This window comes from Anser brachyrhynchus, assembly GCF_964034855.1.
Source record: "Anser brachyrhynchus genome assembly, chromosome: 3".
Classification (NCBI taxonomy): domain Eukaryota; kingdom Metazoa; phylum Chordata; class Aves; order Anseriformes; family Anatidae; genus Anser; species Anser brachyrhynchus.
Genome location: NC_137696.1, coordinates 109,453,188 through 109,474,202, shown reverse-complemented (window position 1 = coordinate 109,474,202; position 21,015 = coordinate 109,453,188). Strand labels below are relative to the sequence as shown.

Below are 21,015 nucleotides of genomic sequence, written 5' to 3'. Positions count from 1 at the left end.
TCACTGGATGTAGAGGCAAAGCAAATCAACTAATCTGTAGCCTCTGCATGCTTTGGACAGGGTCAGTGTGGGATTTTCTGTTCTGTATACCCTTGGAGCCCTGGAGATCAGCATTCAGAGACACCTGCATGGGTCTGCATGGAGCTGGATGAGGTCCAAGTCTGGACAGGCTTACATATTTAGTTTTAATATTACCTTTTCCACAGCTGATAGCAAAAGTGATTTAGGTAAATAGAAGGCTATGACACCCGTGGAACTGGGGAGCCCCATGAGGCACTGAAATGGATGGGTTTCTAAAGTGAAGCTCCAGTACCAAGAAGTGGAAAAACATTGCTTTCCATGATGTAATGCATAACAACTGCGAGCCATTATCCATTTACAGCGTTTCTCTGTACAACACTGTGATTTCACAGTATACACTAGAAGGTTAGGGTTAGGAAAATAATAACATTGAAATAATCTTTGATTTGATCAGTATATACCTAAAGGCAAATCTTATGATTTAAAAAAAGAAAAAAGAAAAAAAAGAAAAGAAAAAAAAAGAGGCTTTTCAAAGCTTACAGTTAATGGTTTTATTTGAATTAGAATCCCCTAAGATTTCGTGCAGAGGTGTTTATATACATTAAATATGATTGACGGCTAATGTTCAACAGATTATAAAAGGAGAATGGACTAGCTTCTGTGATCTTTTTTGAATAGAAATATGCATTCTAGCAGTGGAAAATGGATGGATTTCTGCAATGTGGATATTGTGCCTTTTATTCCTGATTATCCTGGCAGAACAGTTCACGCTGTTTGTTGGTGATGAGATTCTTGCCTTAAAACTTCCATGGTGTCTCTCACTTTCCTTACAAACAGAAAAATGAAAGATTACAGGACTGGCCCATGATGAAGGACAGGTTTGCTTCCCAGAACAAACAGACTTAGAAATCCTGCGTGACATAGTGTACATGAAACTTTGTCTTTGTTTCCTAGCAAATTAAACAGCTCCAGTGTACAAACCAGGTATGAGAACTCAGTTATCTGTACTGTCAAATTATTAGGCTGGTCACAGGCATGTTATTTGCCTGTTCTGACTGGCACTCTCCCAGACAATTTCCAGACAGGAACAGGGAGTTGGCATGGGCCATACACTTTATTCAGAAAGAATTTTAGATGCAACTGCCTTGCTGTTGAAGGCAAGAGAGATGAATATGGACACAGACCATTCCAAGTTTGTTGTCCTCAATGCTGGAGAAACATCCTGTGCATGTTTGATTTTGTAGAGATATCAGCTGCGCTAATGAGAACTCGTCTCCTGTGTTAAAAATGTACTAGGATGCCTCGATGCAGCTTGATATGCCTGAGATCCCATCTCCTGATACACACCCTGCACCACAGCTTTAACTTCAAAGAAAATCCATGTCCAACAGCTATTCACAGCAAATAGCTTCACTGCACATAGAATGGTTTTCAGAAGCGCCTAAGGTAACATCAAAACTGGTTGGTGGTAAGTGGTAAATCATCAACTTTGAGGCAATAGAGTGTTATTTATGCTGGACTGAACTCAGGTTAAGTCCTTTTTGTTGGGACTCCCACTTCTTGATTTATTTATTATTATTTTTTTTCACATGGTGCTCTCTTAGATATGTTTATTCTTATGACATAGGCATGCTTTATCTATTTCTTGCATGTCTCTTGTCAAAACAATCAAGGGATTACATGGCATGCAGTGGTTCAACAGGAAGGCTTTACTGACTTTCTAAAGGGAAATTTCAAGAGACTTTGATGCCTACTGCGTGGAAGGTGCCATATACAAGAAGTCAGGGCTGTATTCTCCCTGCTGGTTTTTTTTTTTTTTTCTTAATATTGGATCAATTGTAACATATGACTGACTGCAAGTAAAAGCTTAATGAGTTTGGCATACTGACTCTGATCTCTTTGAAGAAGAATATTTGTTTCCCATTTGTCTGATGTTGACAGGACATCCTCAAATAAAACCCTGTGTACAGACACATTCAAACTTTGGTCAGTGGGTTAAAAAGGCAGTGGGGTTGGATTCAGATCTGAATGTTTTGATTGTTCTATCCCAAGTAATGTGCAAATTAAAGCTTAAAGCCCCAAAGCCTCCATACTTTGTCAGAGTATAAAGTGGGTCTTGAACTTTGCAGATCAGACCTGTCTCTAGTTAAAAACACAGTTTGTTCAGGGAATGTTGTGTATGAAATCACTCTTGGAATATGACACAAAATCAGAAGAAAATTATATTACTTTAAATACAAGCTGGGCAAGAAATAAATTGTTCCTGACCTGTTTCTATTAAGGAGCTCAAACTTGATTAATTCTTGGCCTGGATGTGCTTTTACCTCCAGCAATTACATGCCACTATTACAGTGATTATTTTATAAAAGCTAATAAACACTATCTGGAGTTAATATTTGCTCCCGAGGAAAGTTTGCCAAGAGCTTAGAAGAAGTTTACAGAAGATTTTGCCCATTAGGTTTGTGTACAACATTTGAAATGCCAAAATCCTTTTAGCATCATTAATCACAAAAATGCAATGTAAAAACAGTTGTACCTAATAAAGCTGTAATATGATACAAAAATAGGCAAACCCTCAGGAATTTAACACAATAGGCCAAACATTGTCCATTCCAAATGAGTTCCAGTAATGCCACTATTGACTCGGCTTTGAATAGCCTTCTGCTCTTTTAAAACAAATATATATAGATAAAACAGGATTTTATTTTCTCCAGTACAGATGCAGCTGTTATAAATCAATTCTTTCACAAAGGATACTGGCTAATACAGTCCAGGAAAGCTATTTTGTCCAGCTTTATGGAACTTCTTCCTTGTCTGTTAAGCTTACAGCTTGCTCTGTCTTGATGTCAGTGGGGTTCTGGCTGCTCGACTCATGAGTCATTCATGTGTAGGGTTCACTGGGGGTTGAATCTATGGGGGAATATGGGGGTCATGGGGGAAATGAACCGTGTCTCCAGATTTCTGTCCATGGGATGGAACAAGCGTTACATAGGACTGTCCTGCTATGGCACTGCCAGAAATTATGCCAGAAAATAGAGCTGAGGTGGTCATGGGAGGGAGTTGGGTTGCATATGAGCAGATGTATAGATCAAAACCTGCAGTCTGATTACTGCATGGTTGGTCCCAAAAGCCTGGAACTCCAAATGTCAGGGGTGAAGTGACATTTCAGCCAACGAGCCAACCTGGGGAGCATGGGAGCATTCTTTGCTTCTTTTTACAAAATAACAGGGAGGCTGATGCTGCTCCAATCTTACCTGTAAGTACTTCAGAATAAGTCATGGAGGAGGTTGAGTAGCAGGCAAATAAGTTTCATTGGAGGTATAATGGATAATTGAGGGGCTTAGTCATGGTTGATCTGGCTTCTGACTGCTAGCTAAAATTCTGCCCAGGTGTTGCTTAATTATTTATTTATTCTGTTAATTTAGCACTTTGAAGTCTGTGATGGGTGCTAGAACATCTTTGTGCTGGTAGTTAATGTACAAGGGAAGAACAAAAAGATGTTCTTCTGCACAAAGAAGTTAGAACTGAAATATGGGAAAAGAGACAGCAAGTGGGTACAGGATGACAGATGAGTTCATACAAACTACTAAGCAAAGCAGTGCCAAGGCTTGTTTTTTCTGACCCTGAGTCCAGCTGGCACCACTTAACCATCTCCATATTTAAATTCTCTTACCTCCCAAATAGCATGGCTACATGCATAGCACTCACTGGGAATTGTCTCTGGCCCATGCTAGCTCCCAAATTATGCCCAGGCACTGCCTGGGGAGTGTTAGCTGGCTTTTGCTGAAACCACACCAATGATTGCCCTAGCAGTTGGCAGGCAGAGTCAAAGGACTTTTAGTTCCCTTGTTCATGCTTATGCTCTAGCACTGCTAACTTTGTGAGTAAGTATATCCTGATGTAACAGCAAAGGTACCAGTGACAGGATTGACGGTGATCTTGGAACACTCACTGTCTAACCAAGTATGTTAGGCAATGGCAAAAGTGGCTGTTCTTGGAACAGTGGGGCATCACCCCCTTGTCTCCTCCTGTACTCACCTATCCTGTGGCTGCCTCAACTTAAATGAGTATTGCCTGCAGTGATCATTTATTATTTATCCTATTTTCTGGTTTCACGTGGACTTGCCTATTAAACCAAACATGCATAAGAATGAAAGGAATACAAGTTTATTCTAGTCAGGCAATAGGTTAAGCTCTTAAGTAAAAAGTTGGAAAGACATTTATAAAAAGTAAATAAAACATCAGTTCAGTTGTAGAATACATGCATAATAAGGTTTGCTCTTATTTGTTTAGTCTCCCTCATCTTAAGTTGTGTCTCAGCTGTTCACCTCATGATCTGATTGTTGTCTTTCAAAGCTAGACCTTCCCAAGATCTTGATTTAAAGGTAGTAAGGGGGCCTGATGGGCTTTCCCTCTGAGCTCATCTTTCCCTTTCAGGGTGACAGGTTTTCTGCCCTTTCCTTCCTCCCCCTCTTTTGCTTGTTTAATTACATTTCCTTACAGTTAGTCAAGAGCAACATATTCAGATAACTCACATTTTTTTTTCTTAGCCAATGGCAATACAATTTTGACAGCTCATAAGCCAAATTTGGTTTTAAGAGTTATTTTGACTTGGCTATCTTTCATTCTCACATTCTGACTCTCCCTACTTCTCACCTTCTCCAAGTCTGCTGCAGAAACCTTAATTAGCTCATTTTTCTCTGGTGAGGATAGTTTAAAAACCATCTTCAAAGCATTCCATGAGATAGATACAATACAAAAATATTATTTTTGCAATACTGCTGTTATTCTCGCAGTTCAGTTATTGGAGATATCACAAGCAATACTAATAATGTACATAATAGCCTGTTAACAGTGTGAATTATCCAACATAATTCCTTCCATTCTGTTTTTCCTGCTGTAAGGCTTTCCTATCATTCCAGGAAATATGGAGAAAACTGGACCCCTTTCCTTCTGATACTAACAACAGGAAATCAGGAGCAATGTTACATTGCCAGGCTCTTCTTGCACGAAGATGGAAGTGAAAACCTCTTGTTTAACTAAGAAGAAGGCTGATACAGGCAGCTACTCATCCTTCTTTTTACAGTCACAGTTGGAGATACCCATTCTGAGGAGCTTTATGTCTCTCCTCTCCTGATAAACATGAGAAAGTTGATGTATGGAAAAATGGGACTTGATGATAGCTTGACACTTTCACACCTTGAGAATCAAACTTGGATCTGTCAGAGGCGCATGCTATGAATATGCTGATGAAACATATCCCACACAGAACACATCACAACCCTTGTTAAGAGGCTGTATATTCTTCTACTACAAATTATTCTTTCATCCAGACCATGCTGGAGTGTATCGGAGAGTTCTATAAGGCTCTGACCACATCATAAGGACAACACAGAGCAGAAGATTTGACACGTGAGTGTCAAGACAATACGTAAAACCCCCTGCCATGCTGCTGGCCCTGGGACAGCACTAACAGTATCAGCACTGTGTCTCCTACATGCTTTACCAGCATTTCAGTCTTAATACTGTACACAGGTCTTCATTTTTAGCTTTGTGGTTATGATGGAATCTTTAGGCTACCCGACGTGCACACTCTTATCTGTATTACTTTTTTAACTGGAAACACTATCCAGTAGTCACCAGTAACTGATGCTCACCAGAAGTTATGTAAATTCAGCTGTCAGCCACAATCAAAAGAGATTGATAGAAAGCTGCTCCATTATAATTCCTCCAATTCTAACTTTTAACATTCCTTTGTGGAATTGTATTTTGGTCTGGAGCAGTGCAGTAATGTGAGTTGATAGCAGGCTGGGAGTGAGCCAGAAAGTCAGGGCTTATCCCAGAACCAGAACCTCTGGGAGTAAAGACTTCAAGAATCAGATGTGCTGCATTTACATTGCTTCCAACTTCATACTGGGGGAGGGAGAGAGATGATGGAAACCTTCAATAAGTTCAATTTGAATTTCTTCTTTAGCATTTCTTTTTTCCACACTTTATTGAGTTGGGAATATCACACAAAGTGTAGACCATGTTCTTAGTCTCACAAGCGGCAGACTAAAAAGTTAATGAAATGCAGCTCTAATTTTAGAAATATCAGTTCAATTTGGGTCTGTCTGACAGGGACAATGATGCTAGGAAGCCACAATTCGAATGAACCTGGAACAGAAAGCAATGGTGCTTTCTGTTTTGTGTGTGTGAGACTTGAGATTTCAGGGCTGCCAATTTTTGCACATTCCTGCATCTTAAATAGGTGTCATGCACCCAGCCAGCATTCAGGAATCAATCATTTTGGTCATCAGGAGATTGTGTGATACAGGAGATTGTGTGATATACTCACTGATACTTTTTTCTCCTTCCCCTGTAATTTAACCAGAAAGCATTTGATACTGAAAGGACATGCTTGCTTTTACTGTATAAAAACATAATAGAAAAACAATACTCTTTGTTTATTATTTGAATCATTGTGGCACCTAATAGTGCCAATTCTTGGCTCCATTATGCTTCATTACATTAACAGAACAGGAAGATGATCTTTGTCTCCAAGAGCTTGCAATTGAAATATAAGGTAACAGTTAATGAGGTAATAAGTAATAAGGTAAAGACAGAGAAGCTCAGAGAAATGACAGAGAAGCTCAGAGAAGTTAGAATGAAATACTGATTGGCATGATGGGGAATATAAGGGAACGCCACAGTTTACCCAGCCATCAAGTCTTTGGTTTTAAGGAAAGTAACGAAGCAATTTTTGGATGTTTACTGTGAGACAGTTTCAAGTTAAATAGTAGTACACATCAGGCATTAGAACACTTTTGTAATTCTCATCACTGAGTTTAAGACTCATATTTGTCTAACATGGTTATAAGAACTACTTAACGTTTTCTGAAATACATGATATAGCAATGAATAAATCACTCTAGAGGTGGTGCAGTTGAATGGAAGAGTAAATACATTGCTGATCTGTAGCTTTGCCTCCAGAGGCACTCTGTATAGTCTAGGGACAAAGGAAAGGTCCTCCAGAAAAGCAACACATGCATGTTGAATGTGTAAAAACATCCTGAAGTAGAGAGTGCGATTAACATTTGTAAGAACTTACATGAAAAGGATATTGACAAATACTGAAATCTACTACATAGTTCCCTTTCAAATCCTTCTAGGAATATTTTACAATAATATCTTTATCTGTCCAAGGATATAAAAAGAACATAAATTAATAGCAAATTCTAAGCCAAATTAGACTATTTGGTTTACCTGGAATAGACTAAAGTGATTCCACATGATTTTAGCAAAGATCTTAGCAAAGATGTTATTCTACTCACTTCACTCCTTCTGTTTATAGCTTTTTTTAGGTTATATATAGGGGCCTGCTCTCTGCTGTCTTCTTTCAGACATCTATTTTGGCTGATTTAAATGTGAAGAAGGGAAAAAAAAAACAACATAGAAATTCCCATAAACAAAATCTTGTTTTTGAAAAATGAGGTGTCATATATAGTTTAATTTAATCTTTGTGTGGTTTTCTTTGGCATGTTGCTCAGACTTGGGTTTCATATGGTGTATAACAGCAGTTCAGTTTACAAACCCACTTGTTGGGCTACAATTGGTTATAAAAATCTAAGAAAGTGCTGCAAAAGAGCAAGTTTGCAATCTTGAAGAAGTAAGTGACAAAGATGTTCTTAAGAAGAGATGAGGATGGATTTCTGGTGCACATATGCTGTGAAAAGACCTTAGACAGTAATTTTGCTTTATAATAGGTTGTCTTTTTTTTTTTTTCCAATACGTGCTCGTTTTGCTTCTCTGTCTTTCGGTGTCCATCTGTGGAGAAGATAGGTCACACTTCTGAAATTCATAAATATGCTGTCAGCTCCTTTATCCACCCAAGAGCTTGGTAATCGTGTTACATTGGAGAAATTTGGGCTTGTTTTCATGCTGGCTTTCAGGCAATACCCCCTGAAATATATGGACTTTTTGTACATGAAAAAGGCAGTTTACATTGTTGTGTAGCAAAGACCATATTTTCTTACATTTAGGAACAAAGACATGTCAGGCTTTATTGAGCACATCACTAACTGTATAACTAGCATTGAACACTCTATTTGCAACTGTTGCTGTGTATTTTGTGTGTGATTATCACCCCTAGATCTGCATCCTATAAAAAGATATTTCTGTTTGCTTAATTATAAAGCTCTTTATGAACAGGCTCATCTGTAAATAGCTTGGTGCAGCTGAAATAGAAATATAATTATAATGAAGGCAGATGTTTCGGAGATACTTCTCATGAAACTTGTTCTGAATATACAAAAGAGGAAGGTTTTTCTAACTGGTGAGGTTTAGCCCAAATGTGGCCTAAACTGCCAAATGTGATGGGCAGTTCACTTTGGGTACAAAATATAAATAATAAAAATATCAATAGCAACAACAATAACAATAATAATCTTAAAACCATGTACAGTTGCCCTCTCTCATGGTAAATATATTTCTTCCTGAACCATTAAGAGGCTAAAAAATAACTTTCGTAGCTTGTCTCTAAGGAGTAGTAGCCATAATATGCTGGACTTTTATTCTGCAGTACTTTGTTAGGTATTGATGAAACTCATGGAGCCACAAAGTTTAGGGTCATTTGCATACAAATATTCCCTGTCTGTCTGCCCTCATTGGTTCTGCATGCATTCTTAAATTATTTAAACCCTGTCAGTGAAATAAAGAGACAGTAATATTAGAATATATATATATATTTTTTTTTTTTTCTGTAGACAAGAACTAGTAAAGTGACTGAATCCTATTTCCAATGGAATGAGATTCTTCAGACAAATCCATCTTTTGGTCAAACCACAGGCTTCCTCCCCCCCCCCCTCCCTTTCATTACTAGCAGTAAATGTGTATGTGTATGTGTTGATCCAAGCCTGTAGTACTCAATTCAGAGGAGCTGCCATCCAGATCGGCCCTTGTTTGTGCCACCTTTAGTAACTCAACAGATGAGTCAGTTTCTGTCCCAGTTATCTTACAATAATGCAAACCAGATAGGTATGTCTGCTTGGCAGGCTCGTGAATTAGAAACAGCCAGTTTACTCCAGGATAAACTACTACAAACTAAGGTATGCCTTGGAATCACAGTTTCCAGCCCATCATAATCTCACTTCACCCACAGCACGTGGGCTGGAGAGTCAGCATTTGGTGTTGCCAGTCTGCCCATCTTACTCTTCCTCGCTCGTGCCTCAGTCTGCAGGGCTGAATGGAGAGTATATAACTGGGCTACCTTAAAATGTGGAGGTGAAGCAAAACAAACTGTTGTGGGTGACTGATTTGAACTGAGCCATTAACACTCTTGATATTCCTGTTTCACACATAAACTTATGTGTCTTGTTAAAGTTACAGAAATGGAACATGGGCATTAAAACAATGAAATATCAGGGATTTGGTTTAAAAGGAATCCATTGATTTCAAAAGATCAGGTTTTTATAGTGACTTTAGATAGCCTGTATTAATTTGTTTTACCTTCCCCCTTTGATGGCAAACAAGCTATCTTTGGTAGCCTCACCTGTATATACAGAATGAAGACTAGATGTCTTTTACAGGCAATGGGAGCTCAAGCATAGGAAGCTGAATCTATTTCAGTGTGATTCCCCTCAAGATCACAGAATCATAGAAACATAGAATGGTTTGGGCTGGAAGGGATCTTTAAAGATCATCTAATTCCAACCCCTTGCCACGGGCAGGGACACCTTTCACTAGACCAGGTTGCTCAAAGCCCCATCCAGCCTGGCCTTAAACACTTCCAGGGATGGGACATCCACAGCTTCTCTGGGCAACCTGTGCCAGCGCCTCACCACCCTCAGAGTAAAGAATTTCTTCCTTATATCTAATCTAAATCTACCCTCTTTTAGTTTAAATCCATTACCCCTTGTCCTATGACCATACCCCCTGACAAAGAGTCCCTCCCCAGCTTTCCAGCAGGCCCCCTTTATGTACTGGAAGGCCTCTATAAGGTCTCCCTGGAGCCTTCTCTTCTCCAGGCTGAACAACCCCAACTCCCTCAGCCTGTCTTTGTAGGAGAGGTGCCTTTTGATCATCCTCATGGTCCTCCTCTGGACTCATGCTAATAGGTCCATGTCCTTTTTGTGCTGGGGGCCCCAGATCTGAACACAAAACTCCAGGTAGGGTCTCACAAAAGCAGAGTAGAGGGGGAAAATCACCTCCCTCACCCTGCTGGCCATGCTGCTTTTGATGCAGCCCAGGATACAGTTGGCCTTCTGGGCTGGAAGCACACATTGCCCACTCATGTTGAGCTTCTTGTCAACCAAGACCTCCCAGGTCCTTTTCCTCCGGGCAGCTTTCAATCCATTCTCCTTTCAGCCTTTATTTGTGCTTGGGATTGCCCTGGCCCAGATGCAGGACATTGCACTTGGAGTTGTTGACCCTCATGGGGTTTGCATAGGCCCACCTCTCAAGTCTTTCCAGATTACTCTGGATGGCATCCCTTCCTTCCAGTGCGTCAACTGCACCACACAGCTTGGTGTCATTGGCAAACTTGTTGAAGGGGCACTAGATCCCACTGTAAATGTCACTGACAAAGATATTAAACAGCCCCTGTCCCAATATTGACCCCTAAGGAACACCACTTGTTACTGATCTCCACCTGGACATTGAGCTGTTGACTGCAACTCTTTGAGTGCAACCACCCAGCCAATTCCTTACCCACCGAGTGGTCCATCCTTCAAATCCATGTCTCTCCATTTTAGAGACAAGGATTTCATGCAAGACAGTGTCAAATGCTTTGCAGGAGTCCAGGTAGGTGATATCTGTTGTTCTTCCTCTATCCACCAATGCTTTAACACCAGCATAGAAGGCCACCAGAGTTGTCAGGTATGATCTACCCTTAGTGAAGCCATGTTGGCTGTCAGCAGTCACCTCCTTATTTTCCATGTGCCTTAGCATAGTTTCCAGGAGGATCTGTTCCACAATCTTGCCAGGCACAGAGGTGAGACAGACTGGTCTGTAGTTCCCTGGGTCTTCCTTTTTTCCCTTCGTAAAAATGAGAAATATGTTTCCCATCTTCCAGTCAATAGGAACTTCACTGGACTGCCATCCATCTCAAATATGATGGATAGTGGCTTAGAAACTTCATCTGTCAGTTCCCTAAGGACCTGCAGATGCATCTCATCAGGTCTCATGGACTTGTGCACCTTTAGGTTCCTTAGGTGGTCTCAAACCTGACCTTCTCCTACATTCTGCAGTTCATCATCCTTCCAGTCCCTGCCTTTGCCTTCTTGTCCTGGACCATGTGGCTGGAGCTCTTGTCGATGAAGAATGAGGCAAAATAGTCATTAAGTACCTCAGCCTTCTCCATATCCTGGGTGACCAGGCCCCCCATTTCCTTCCAGAGAGCGTCCCCAATTTCCCTAGTCTTCCTTTTATCACTGATGTACCTATAGAACCCTTACTGCCCTTGATGTCCATGGTCAAATTTAATGCTAAAAAGGCTTTGACTTTCCTAATCTGATCCCTAACTGCTTGGACAATGTCTCTGTATCACTCCCAGGCTGTCCTTGCTTCCACTAGGCCTTCTTTTTCTGTTTGAGTTTGGCTCATTTTTACCTGACTTCCTCTTTGTTAGGATGCATCACTCCTGAGTTTGAAGGAGGTGATCCCTGCTTTCTTGGGCCCCTCTTCCCTCCAGAGCTTTGTCCCATGGTACTCTACCAAGCACATCCCTGAAGAGGGCAAAGTCTGCTCTCCCAAAGTCCTGGGTAGTGAGCTGGCTGTGCTCCCTCCTCACTGCCCTTTGAATACAAAACTGCACCATTTCATGATCACTGCGGCAAGGCTTCCCTTGAGCTTCACATTCCCTACCAGCCTCTCCTTGGTGCAAACAAAGTCCAGCATAGCACCTCTCCTCATTTGCTCCTCTATCACTTGGAGAAGGAAGTTGTCATCCATGCATTCCAGGAACCTCTTGGATTGCCTCTGCCCTGCTGTGTTGTCCTTCCAACAGATATTGGGGTGGTTGAAGTCCCCCATGAGAACCAGGGCTGAAACAGAGGATGATGCCCCCTCCTCACCTCCCTTGCTGATCCTTCCTAAAAAGCCTGTATCCTTCCTTGCTGACACTAGTTATGAGAGCCATCCCACCATGTCTCCATAATGCCAATGAGTTCATAGCCCTGCAGGCATGCGTACATCTCTAACTCCTTTTGTTTATTCCCCATGCTACATACATTAGCATGGAGACATTTCAGCTGGGCACTGATGAAGCTGACTTACTGGCTAGAGGTGTAAACAACATTAATTCCTTCTGCTCTCTTCTGAACAACTTCACTGTGTCAACATTAACTTCATCTACCACACTATGACCTGACTGCTGTGGTTACCTTGGTACAGTTCACTGTCACTGCTCAAGGTTTTGGAAGAAGCTTTTGCTGCTAGTGCACATCAAGCACGTTGGTTAAAAAACATATTGTAATTCTCATCCCAGATTTTTCCTGTGCAAAACACATACGGGACAGAGATTTTCTAGTCTGTTTTGTTAATTTTCCTCTGTATTTACAGCATTCTTTAATAGAGTAAGAAGGAAAGAAATATCTGGTCTTTCAATGGACTTGCATCATTTCCATTAACAATAATGGAGAGATTACATATGCACTGAGGATGAGAATGAAGCTTGCAGACTGTACATACTTGTGCCTGAGGCCAAGCCTTGGGGCCTAACAAATCAACCTGGCTTTCTGGTCTCTTCTGTCCCCAAGGGACTCACTGTAACTTGACTACATATTGGGGAAGGAAAAAGACAGAAACAGAAGGCATTGCACTTTGCCAGAAAAGAAGTATTCAGCTGTTACTCAAATATAGGAACTGAGATTAAAACTGATGGAGCACTTGCTGCCACAGAAACACATTCTATTAACAAAATGAATAATAACTCTCTCAATTATTTTTCAGTGTTCTTGGGAATCTGGGAGGTCCCAGTCAACTGGAAGCTGGCAAATGTTGTCCTAATTTTCAAGAAGGGCAAGAGAGAAGACCCTGGTAATTACAGGCCTGTCAGTCTCACTTCAGTGCCTGGTAAAATTATGGAGAAGATTATTCTGAAATACACTTGAAAGACAATGCAGTCATTGGTCACAGCCAACATGGGTTCACAAGCGGAAATTCCCTTTTAACAAACTTAATCTTGTTTTATGACAAGGTTACCCACCTGGTTGATCAAGGGAAGCCAGTTGATGAAATCTTTTTGGATTTCAGCAAAGCTTTTAATATTATCACAGTAACCTTCTGGACAAAACATCCAGCATACAGTTAAACAAATATATAATACAATGGGTGAACAATTGGCTGACAGGTCGGGCTCAAAGGACTATAGTAAATGGGGTTACATCAGGCTGGCTGCCAGTTACTAGTGGGGTTCCACAGGGCTTGATTTTAGGGCCAAGTCTCTTGAACATTTTAAAAATGATCTAGATGCAGGTCTTGAGTTTATACTAGGTAAATTTGCAGACAGCATTAAATTAGGAGGAACTGTTGACTACCTACAGGGTAGAGAGGCCTTGCAGAGAGGTCTTGGCAAATTAGAGTGCTGGGCAATCACAAACCATATACAATTTAACAACAGCAAATGACAGATTCTGCACCTGGGAAAGGGCAACCCTGAATATACGTAATAGGCTGGGGGATGAGAGGCTGGGGAACAGCCCTGCAGAAAGGGATCTGTTAGTTCTGGTTGACAAGAAGTTGAATACAAGTCAATACTGCGACCTGGCAGCTACAAGGGTCAACCATATCCTGGGGTGCATCAGGCATGCATTACTAGTCGGTTGAGGGAAGGGGTTGTCCTGCTCTGCTCTGAGCAGGTGGGGCCTCACCTCGAGCACTGTGTGCAGTTTTGGCACCACAATATCAGAAGGACATAAAACTATTAGAGACGTCCAAAGGAGGGCTACAAAGATCATGAAGGGACTGGAGGGCAAGTCATGTGAGGAGCAGCTGAGGTCCCTTAGTTTGTTTGGCCCAGAGCAGAGCAGACTGAGGAGAGGCCTCATGGCGGCCTGCAAGTCCCTCACGAGGGGAGCGGAGGGGCAGGCGCTGAGCTCTGCTCTCTGGGGACAGCGACAGGACCCGAGGGAACGGCATGGAGCTGGGACAGGGGAGGGTCAGGCTGGGTGTTAGGGAAAGGGTCTGCACCCAGAGAGTGGTTGGGCACTGGGACAGGCTCCCCAGGGCAGTGGTCATGGCACCGAGCCTTCTGGAGTTCAAGAGGGGTTTGGACAATGCTTTCAGACATAGGGTCTAATTTTTGGGTGGTCCTGTGTGGAGCCTGAAGTTGGATTCAGTGATACTTGTGGGTCCTTTCCAATTCAGGGTATTCTGTGATTCTATGATCCTTTGCAGTTTTATACCGAAAAAATGCACTGTGTGAGAAAGGCAATGGCAAATATTCATAGATCCAAAATGGTACACTCTTGTGAAATGAAGACAAATTACCCTATTGTTTGTCTTTTGTGAATGAGAAACTGAGGCACAGAGCTATTATTTACTTTAGATCTCTTTCCCTCTCTCACACACAGACTGGAGGTTTCTTAACTTTAGGCTCCTGTGCAAAACTTCAGTTCTGTACATGTGCTCTAAGTTTTTGAGCTGAGATTCCTTCAGATACAAAAATGCCAACCACATTAGCATCCACATGGCTGTTAATAGAGTTTGCCAAGTTTGTGGTAATCATTTAACCTCCCAGCTGTGAGGAGCACCTGCAGTATTTCTTTGCATTTCCACCCTCACCTTTTTGCTTGCTCTTCGTTGTTCTTGTCAGCCCTTTTCTTCTGAGAAGAAGATGTATATGGGTGTAATTTGTACAGTGAAGGTGTTAAAGGCTTCCCTTGCCTACAAATTAAAAGAAACTATTTAACAGCTAGCCCATTTCCCTATAACAGAATAAAGTAGAAAACACTGTATTTGAACTTGGATATACGTGAAAGGTCCATGAGCCTCTTTCACTGAATGAGAATTATTAGCTATTTTTCACAGCCCTCCATATTTGCCTCTGTAAACTGACACAGAGATATTGCTGCATGGTTTCATTGGCTCTTTCATTCTGTTACATCCTGAACATAATTTAGTTTACCTTAGTATGTTACTGGGGGAAAAAAAAAAAAAAAGCCTTGAGCAAGCTGCTTTATAGTTTGCTACAAATTCAGAGTTATAGGACAACCTAATGTGTCAGCTCTGAAGAAACCTTAACTGTGTCTGACTCAAAATGTGTTGCTGTCATTTTTTTTTCCAGTCTCCCAAGTTGTTTTCTTACCTTGGTGATGATGATGGCTTAAGAGAAATGGAAACATTTCAGAAATGGCTGCGTCAAAAGAAGCGTGACCAGCAGGTCGAGGGAGGTGATTCTCCCCCTGTACTCTGCTGCTGTGAAACTCCAGTTGGAGTACTGTGTTCAGCTCTGGGGTAATGGTTTTAAACTAAAAGAGGGTAGATTTAGATTAGATATAAGGAAGACATTCTTTACTCAGAGGGCTGTGAGGCACTGGCACAGGTTGCCCAGAGAAGCTGTGGATGTCCCATCCCTGGAAGTGTTTAAGGCCAGGCTGGATGGGGCTTTGAGCAACCTGGTCTAGTGAGAGGTGTCCCTGCCAATGGCAGGGGGTTGGAATTAGATGGTCTTTAAAGATCCCTTCCAACCCAAACCATTCTACGATCTTATGATTCTATGAAATATCTTTAATGAGATTATCAGACCAGTTCTACAGGTGTAGAGATTTTTTGAAATAAAAGGGAATTCTTCTAAGGTAAACCTACTATTTGTTCTGAGGATGCACAAAGGGGCATGGAGGCAGAAAAGCCTATATGGTTTCTGAATTATATTGTTTCCTTTAACAGAAGTCACACAAGGTCCTTTACCACTTAGGCATACTGGTGTGCAAGGACATTAGCAAATCTTACCAAAACAAAGCAAATGAAAATCCCTTCATAACACTGAAAGATATGTCACTCTATTTCCCTGTATCATAGAAAAACAGTTTTTCAGAAATAACAGCTCCTCATGTATAGACCTGTCTAATTTTTTGTTAGAATTGCCATTAATAATGATTTCAGGTATCAGTTTCGTGGTTGATTCCGTGTAGTTGAATCTGGCATCAATATAAAATACAGCTGATGTCATAGGTGTGCTTCTAAGGCTGTGACTGGATTCACTATTCTATACAGGTATTCCTGATATCTACAGCTGTTCCTATGAGTCATACATTGCAGAAGATTGTCATGTACACATCTTGTGACCTGCCATAACAGGTACTAGTCCTTAGGCAGGGTATGTGCTTAGGGGTCATAATATGGAATGAGAGGAAACATGGTAGGAAAGCTAACAAAACTATCAAGGTGCATTTAACAGTGCATGCAGGATGATAGGGATATTGTACATAGAGAAGAAATAGCCCTTGTACTGATAAATTGAGGACCTTATTATGTTGACTACTCTTTTTTTTTTTTTTTGTACCTCTGACTTAGACAAATTAATTAAAGTGTAGGTACATTCTCCATATACTCAATATAGATTGCAGAAGTTGCAGGAGTGGTGATCTAAGTCATACATTTTGTCTTCTTTTCTTTATTTACTCCTCTACCTCTAAATAAATAACTGAACATTTTAAAAGATGAGTGTTAAAATGATGTATAATGAACTCTTTAGTGGTTCTGGAGAAAACAATTAGTGCAAAATGGTATCAAACTGTGAACACTTTTATGAATATCCAGCAGATACTGAAATCATGCACACAATGAACTTGTTCTCCTATTGTATTTAGTAATTTTATTTGAAAAACATTTTTTTTTCCCGATTTGTAGTTTATTTGTATCCAAAGTAAAATCTGAACCCCAGTTTTAAGCTCTGTGGACCTCTGAATTCTATTTATGCCCATACTTCATTGTGTCAGTTTTGCAATGTGAGATGGACACAAGTTTCAAAGAATTTAGAATATGCTGGTAGAATGGGATAAAGAAGCCCGAAGGCAATTAAATTTGGACTATATTTTGGGGTTGGCTTTTAAGTAAAGGGAGCCTCAGTTTTCTATGCAGTGTTTCCTTTACCTTGCCATGCATAAAAGAAAACCTTAAAGACATTGATTGTGTTATACTGTGCATATTACAATAGTTGTATTTATTTGTTAATTTATATTATACTTTAATATTAATATTTTATATTGTCTCTATAATATACAATCATTATGATGTAATATTGATACCATACTATACAATATGGTATGTATTCCACCATAAAATAATCTATGTAATGTCCCAAATGCTGATAAATCTACACAAAATCAGATTTTTACTACTGTAAAGCTACTGCAGCAGATTTGTCTGAAACCTGGCTGAAAAGATATATCCTGTAAAGAAAACTGTTTCACCTAGGAATCTGTGAGCTACAATTGTACGTTTTTGCACTTGTAGGACACTTCAAGGAGATAGGATCTGGACCACAGCCTTCAGTGGTAATGGGCAGAGCAGCTGGGAAAGGGACAAATCAAAGAGGTTTTACAGTGTGGGATCAGGAGGATTGCAACAGCTGGGGAGGGTCAGGCAGGTTATGACATTTGGGGGAACTGTTGGGTAGGGAGCTCTTCGGTGAGGAAGGATGAGAGTTATGGCAGCTGGAACTGAGTTGGCGTTGAGACTTACGATCAGGAGGAATTGGGAACAGTATAGCATCTGGAAGCTGATCAGGCAAGGGGCTCATATCATCTGGGGGATCAGGAAGTACACAACAGCTGGGAAGGGTCAAGCAAATACCCAACACACATGGAAATGAACAGCAGGGCCTAGTGCCACATACGGCTTCTCACATTGCTTTTTTATGTATTGCTGCTCTCTACCTTTCTGTAAATTTCCCTTAACTCATGTTCAAAATGTGTCTTTGTGCAAAAACACAGAGGCAGAAATAAACAACTCAAATTTCTACCAAGAGAAGTTAGCCCTTCCCAACCACAAGGTGGCTTGCCAAAATCCTTGTAATTCTGGCTAGTGAAAGATCTTCTACCCTATTGCACCCACTGTCCTACTGGCTAAAGTTTTTTATGACATTTTCTCAGTTAGCCAGAGATTAACTTCCTCCCCCAGCAAGAGCTCAACATGTGGAGGCTCAATTCTTGGTAGCATTGCTCAGCGATACTGAGTTGACCTCCTGGCCAGCACTGCTACTGCAGGAAGGACTAGCTGAAACCAGCTCTGGCTGAAATAGTGTTTTGTCTATAACTCAAAAATTTATCTACATAGCACTTTCCCTGCCTTGGGTATTTCTCTTTTCTATTCTGTTATTAGTTACCATAGGTATAATTTGGCATTTTTTTCCTAGTGTTTTTACTTCCTACGTGAGGTTTTTTATTTCTTATATTCTTGTTCTTCACGTGTACCTTGGACACCCTGTTTTTTTATCCACTAATTTTAAAAGCGAGATCTTTGTGAACAAATAACTGTACTTTCTTACTCTTCATAGCCTCATTTTCTTCCTTTTGTCATTTCTCTATGACCTTTGCTGACATTCCTAGAAGACAAGCCTCTTTTATTATACCCCCTCATATCTGCACCCAAGTGTTTTGTTTCATGCTACGTTTTGATTGTAAGCTCACTTGTCAGGGACCATTTTTTAATTCTGTTTTAGGTAAGTGCCTAGCATGATGCAGTCCTTCACAATAGGTCTCATAGGTACTAACAGAAATAATAAATGGTAATAATAAGTTCCTTGAAAGCTCCAATTCTTTATAAAGCTTTGACAAAGTGGGAAAAGATATCATAACCATCAGGCAGTTGTGACAAATATGCATCGGGTGAAGGGTAAATTGTTTAGCTCTAGAAAAATCTGTAGTACTCTCTTGTGTTTTCCATAGCTGCTCATATTATTTTTTCTTCTATAGGCTCTTATTGCTATCCAGACATGCTGTGCCTTGTCTTTGCCAATTGTTGCCATCTGTCCTGATGACATTGTGATGGAGGTCGAGTGTGTTGCTGAGCCTCTTAATAATGTCACAGTGTCATTTTGTGTTACCTCTGTCACTCTGCTGCTGTTATGCTAACTTATCTTTCTTCATCGTTTCTTTTTCACGACTCATACTCAAGACAGTCTGAAAAATGCCCTCTGGATTTCAGTTCTTCTCTTCTTTCTACCATATCTAATATCTCATCTGTGCTCTACAGCTGCTTTCTGTGTTCTGTATTTATTCCAATCATATTCTATACGGTAGAAAGTGCTGCTTGTAGGACAGATTTTTTTAATTTCCTCTTGGCATTCAATAACACCCTATTAAGTGGCTGTGTTTACACTGCAGTTGTCAATGATCTTTTCCGGGTCCTCTACTCATTAAGCAATAAATTCAACTTTCCTGGCTAGCAGTGTTTTGAACATTTCATGTGGCAATATGGAGCCAGTCCCACAGGGAATGGTTTCCTCTTACCAGACTGCTCCCTCCACGTGCTATGCTCCCTGTTGGGTTTATCTAACTATGTCATCTCTACGAAGGATACTTGAAGCAAGCTGTTGCCTCTTTCTTAGTCGCTTGCAGGTTGCCAGGGAGCCTGGGGGACCCACCATCTGACATCCATAGCACTCGGCTTCTATCCGAATATGTCTGAGAATCCCACTGAAGCGTGGGATGACAAGTTCCCTCTTTCTTTTTGCAGAATTACTTCTCATCCACAATTAAGGTAATAAACTGTTTCTGCCAACCTGTTATTGTGTTAGCATTCGGATCACTATCAGTCACTGCAGAATTATAAAAATGGTCCAGAAATACTTTTTCAAGGACATCTCCGAAGTGACTTTGTTTTACGTTTACCTTGGAGACCATGAAATCTGAAAAGCCCTAGTGACTTAAGTCACAGTGAAGGTACAGCACAAACAGCAATTACTTGGGCTTTCCTTCCTTGCCTCTGTATTCTGCTTCAATTTTGATGTAGGGAGATGACACCCAGCAGTGGGAGAATAATTCATTGCACAATCTGGTCCTTAACCTGACTACTAAGACTGAGAACAAGGGTGCCAATTTGTGCCAGCTGTTACTCTGTTGGGGAGATGTGGGCCATCCACCATGACGCAGACCAGGACCACAGCTTATTTTAAAAAGGTCATTAAGCACCCATCAGAATGGCAATAATTCTCAGTCATTCCTGAATTGGGCCAGATTCAGGCCTAATTTAATAGAACAGACACTGCTAAGGGTACTGAAGGTAAAATCTGCGCAAAGAGTGATATCAGAAAGGAAACACGAGAACCAATACAGGGACAAAGAAACTTAATAAACCTATTAATTATCTTTATTAAAAAAAAAAAAAAAACACAAACAAACAAACAAAAACTTGACAAGAAAAGACCCTAACCAAAAAGAGAGGGTGGGTTTACCACCGTGCTGTTATATAGCTGAAGGATGAAACCCAATAAACTATGTTAATCCTTGATATCCTGGAGGGAGAACTGAGATCGTGTAAATAGCATAGACTTCCCTCATATAAAGTACCATGTTTCAGCACTGGTAGGATTTGAAGACCAAATCTCAAATACAGTGTTGAATGTTGTACATTATTAATAGATTTATACCACTATGTTCCATCCCTTGTACAATGCCTTTGACTCTTGTTGCAACTCTTGTAATTGCTGTGATATGTTAATGTCTTTGGCTCTCTACCTTATTCTACCCATTTCCATTGCCACTTAATTTTGACACCTTGTTCTTCCTTCTTTCATGGTCTTCTATTTTGTAACCTCACTGACATTAACTTTCATACTCATGAACCATCTAATGCCTTAACTGTATTTCTTTATTCAGCTCTTCATTCAACCCTTAGCTTTGGTACAACCCTCCAGCTTGCCAAAGGGCCATTCACATGACCTGGTCTTCAAGTGTTTCCTTTTGGCCTTTGATTATATACAAAAGGCTATTTCAGAATTCATCTGATTTGACCATCACCTAGTCTTACTCTACATGACTCTTCCACCTTTCCACTCACGTAATTTGTCTGCTT

The 21,015-nt window shown here is 40.6% G+C and overlaps 1 protein-coding gene across 3 annotated transcripts in view; it reads left to right on the top strand.

Annotated features, from left to right (window-relative positions):
• The window catches only part of LOC308193277 (uncharacterized protein), a 216,924-nt gene that overhangs the window by 57,947 nt on the left and 137,962 nt on the right, over window positions 1-21,015 (top strand). Inside the window, exons 5-6 of one of the 3 annotated variants that reach the window (XM_080587797.1) lie at window positions 12,949-13,035; window positions 15,284-19,540. The exons of 1 other annotated variant lie outside the window; for it this stretch is intronic. In XM_080587797.1, the coding sequence (XP_080443923.1) occupies window positions 12,949-13,005 (57 nt within the window). In that variant the 3' untranslated portion in view covers window positions 13,006-13,035; window positions 15,284-19,540. Of the gene's footprint in view, window positions 1-12,948; window positions 19,541-21,015 lie in introns of those variants that run through there. One more of the 3 variants, XM_080587796.1, reaches the window with a different exon arrangement.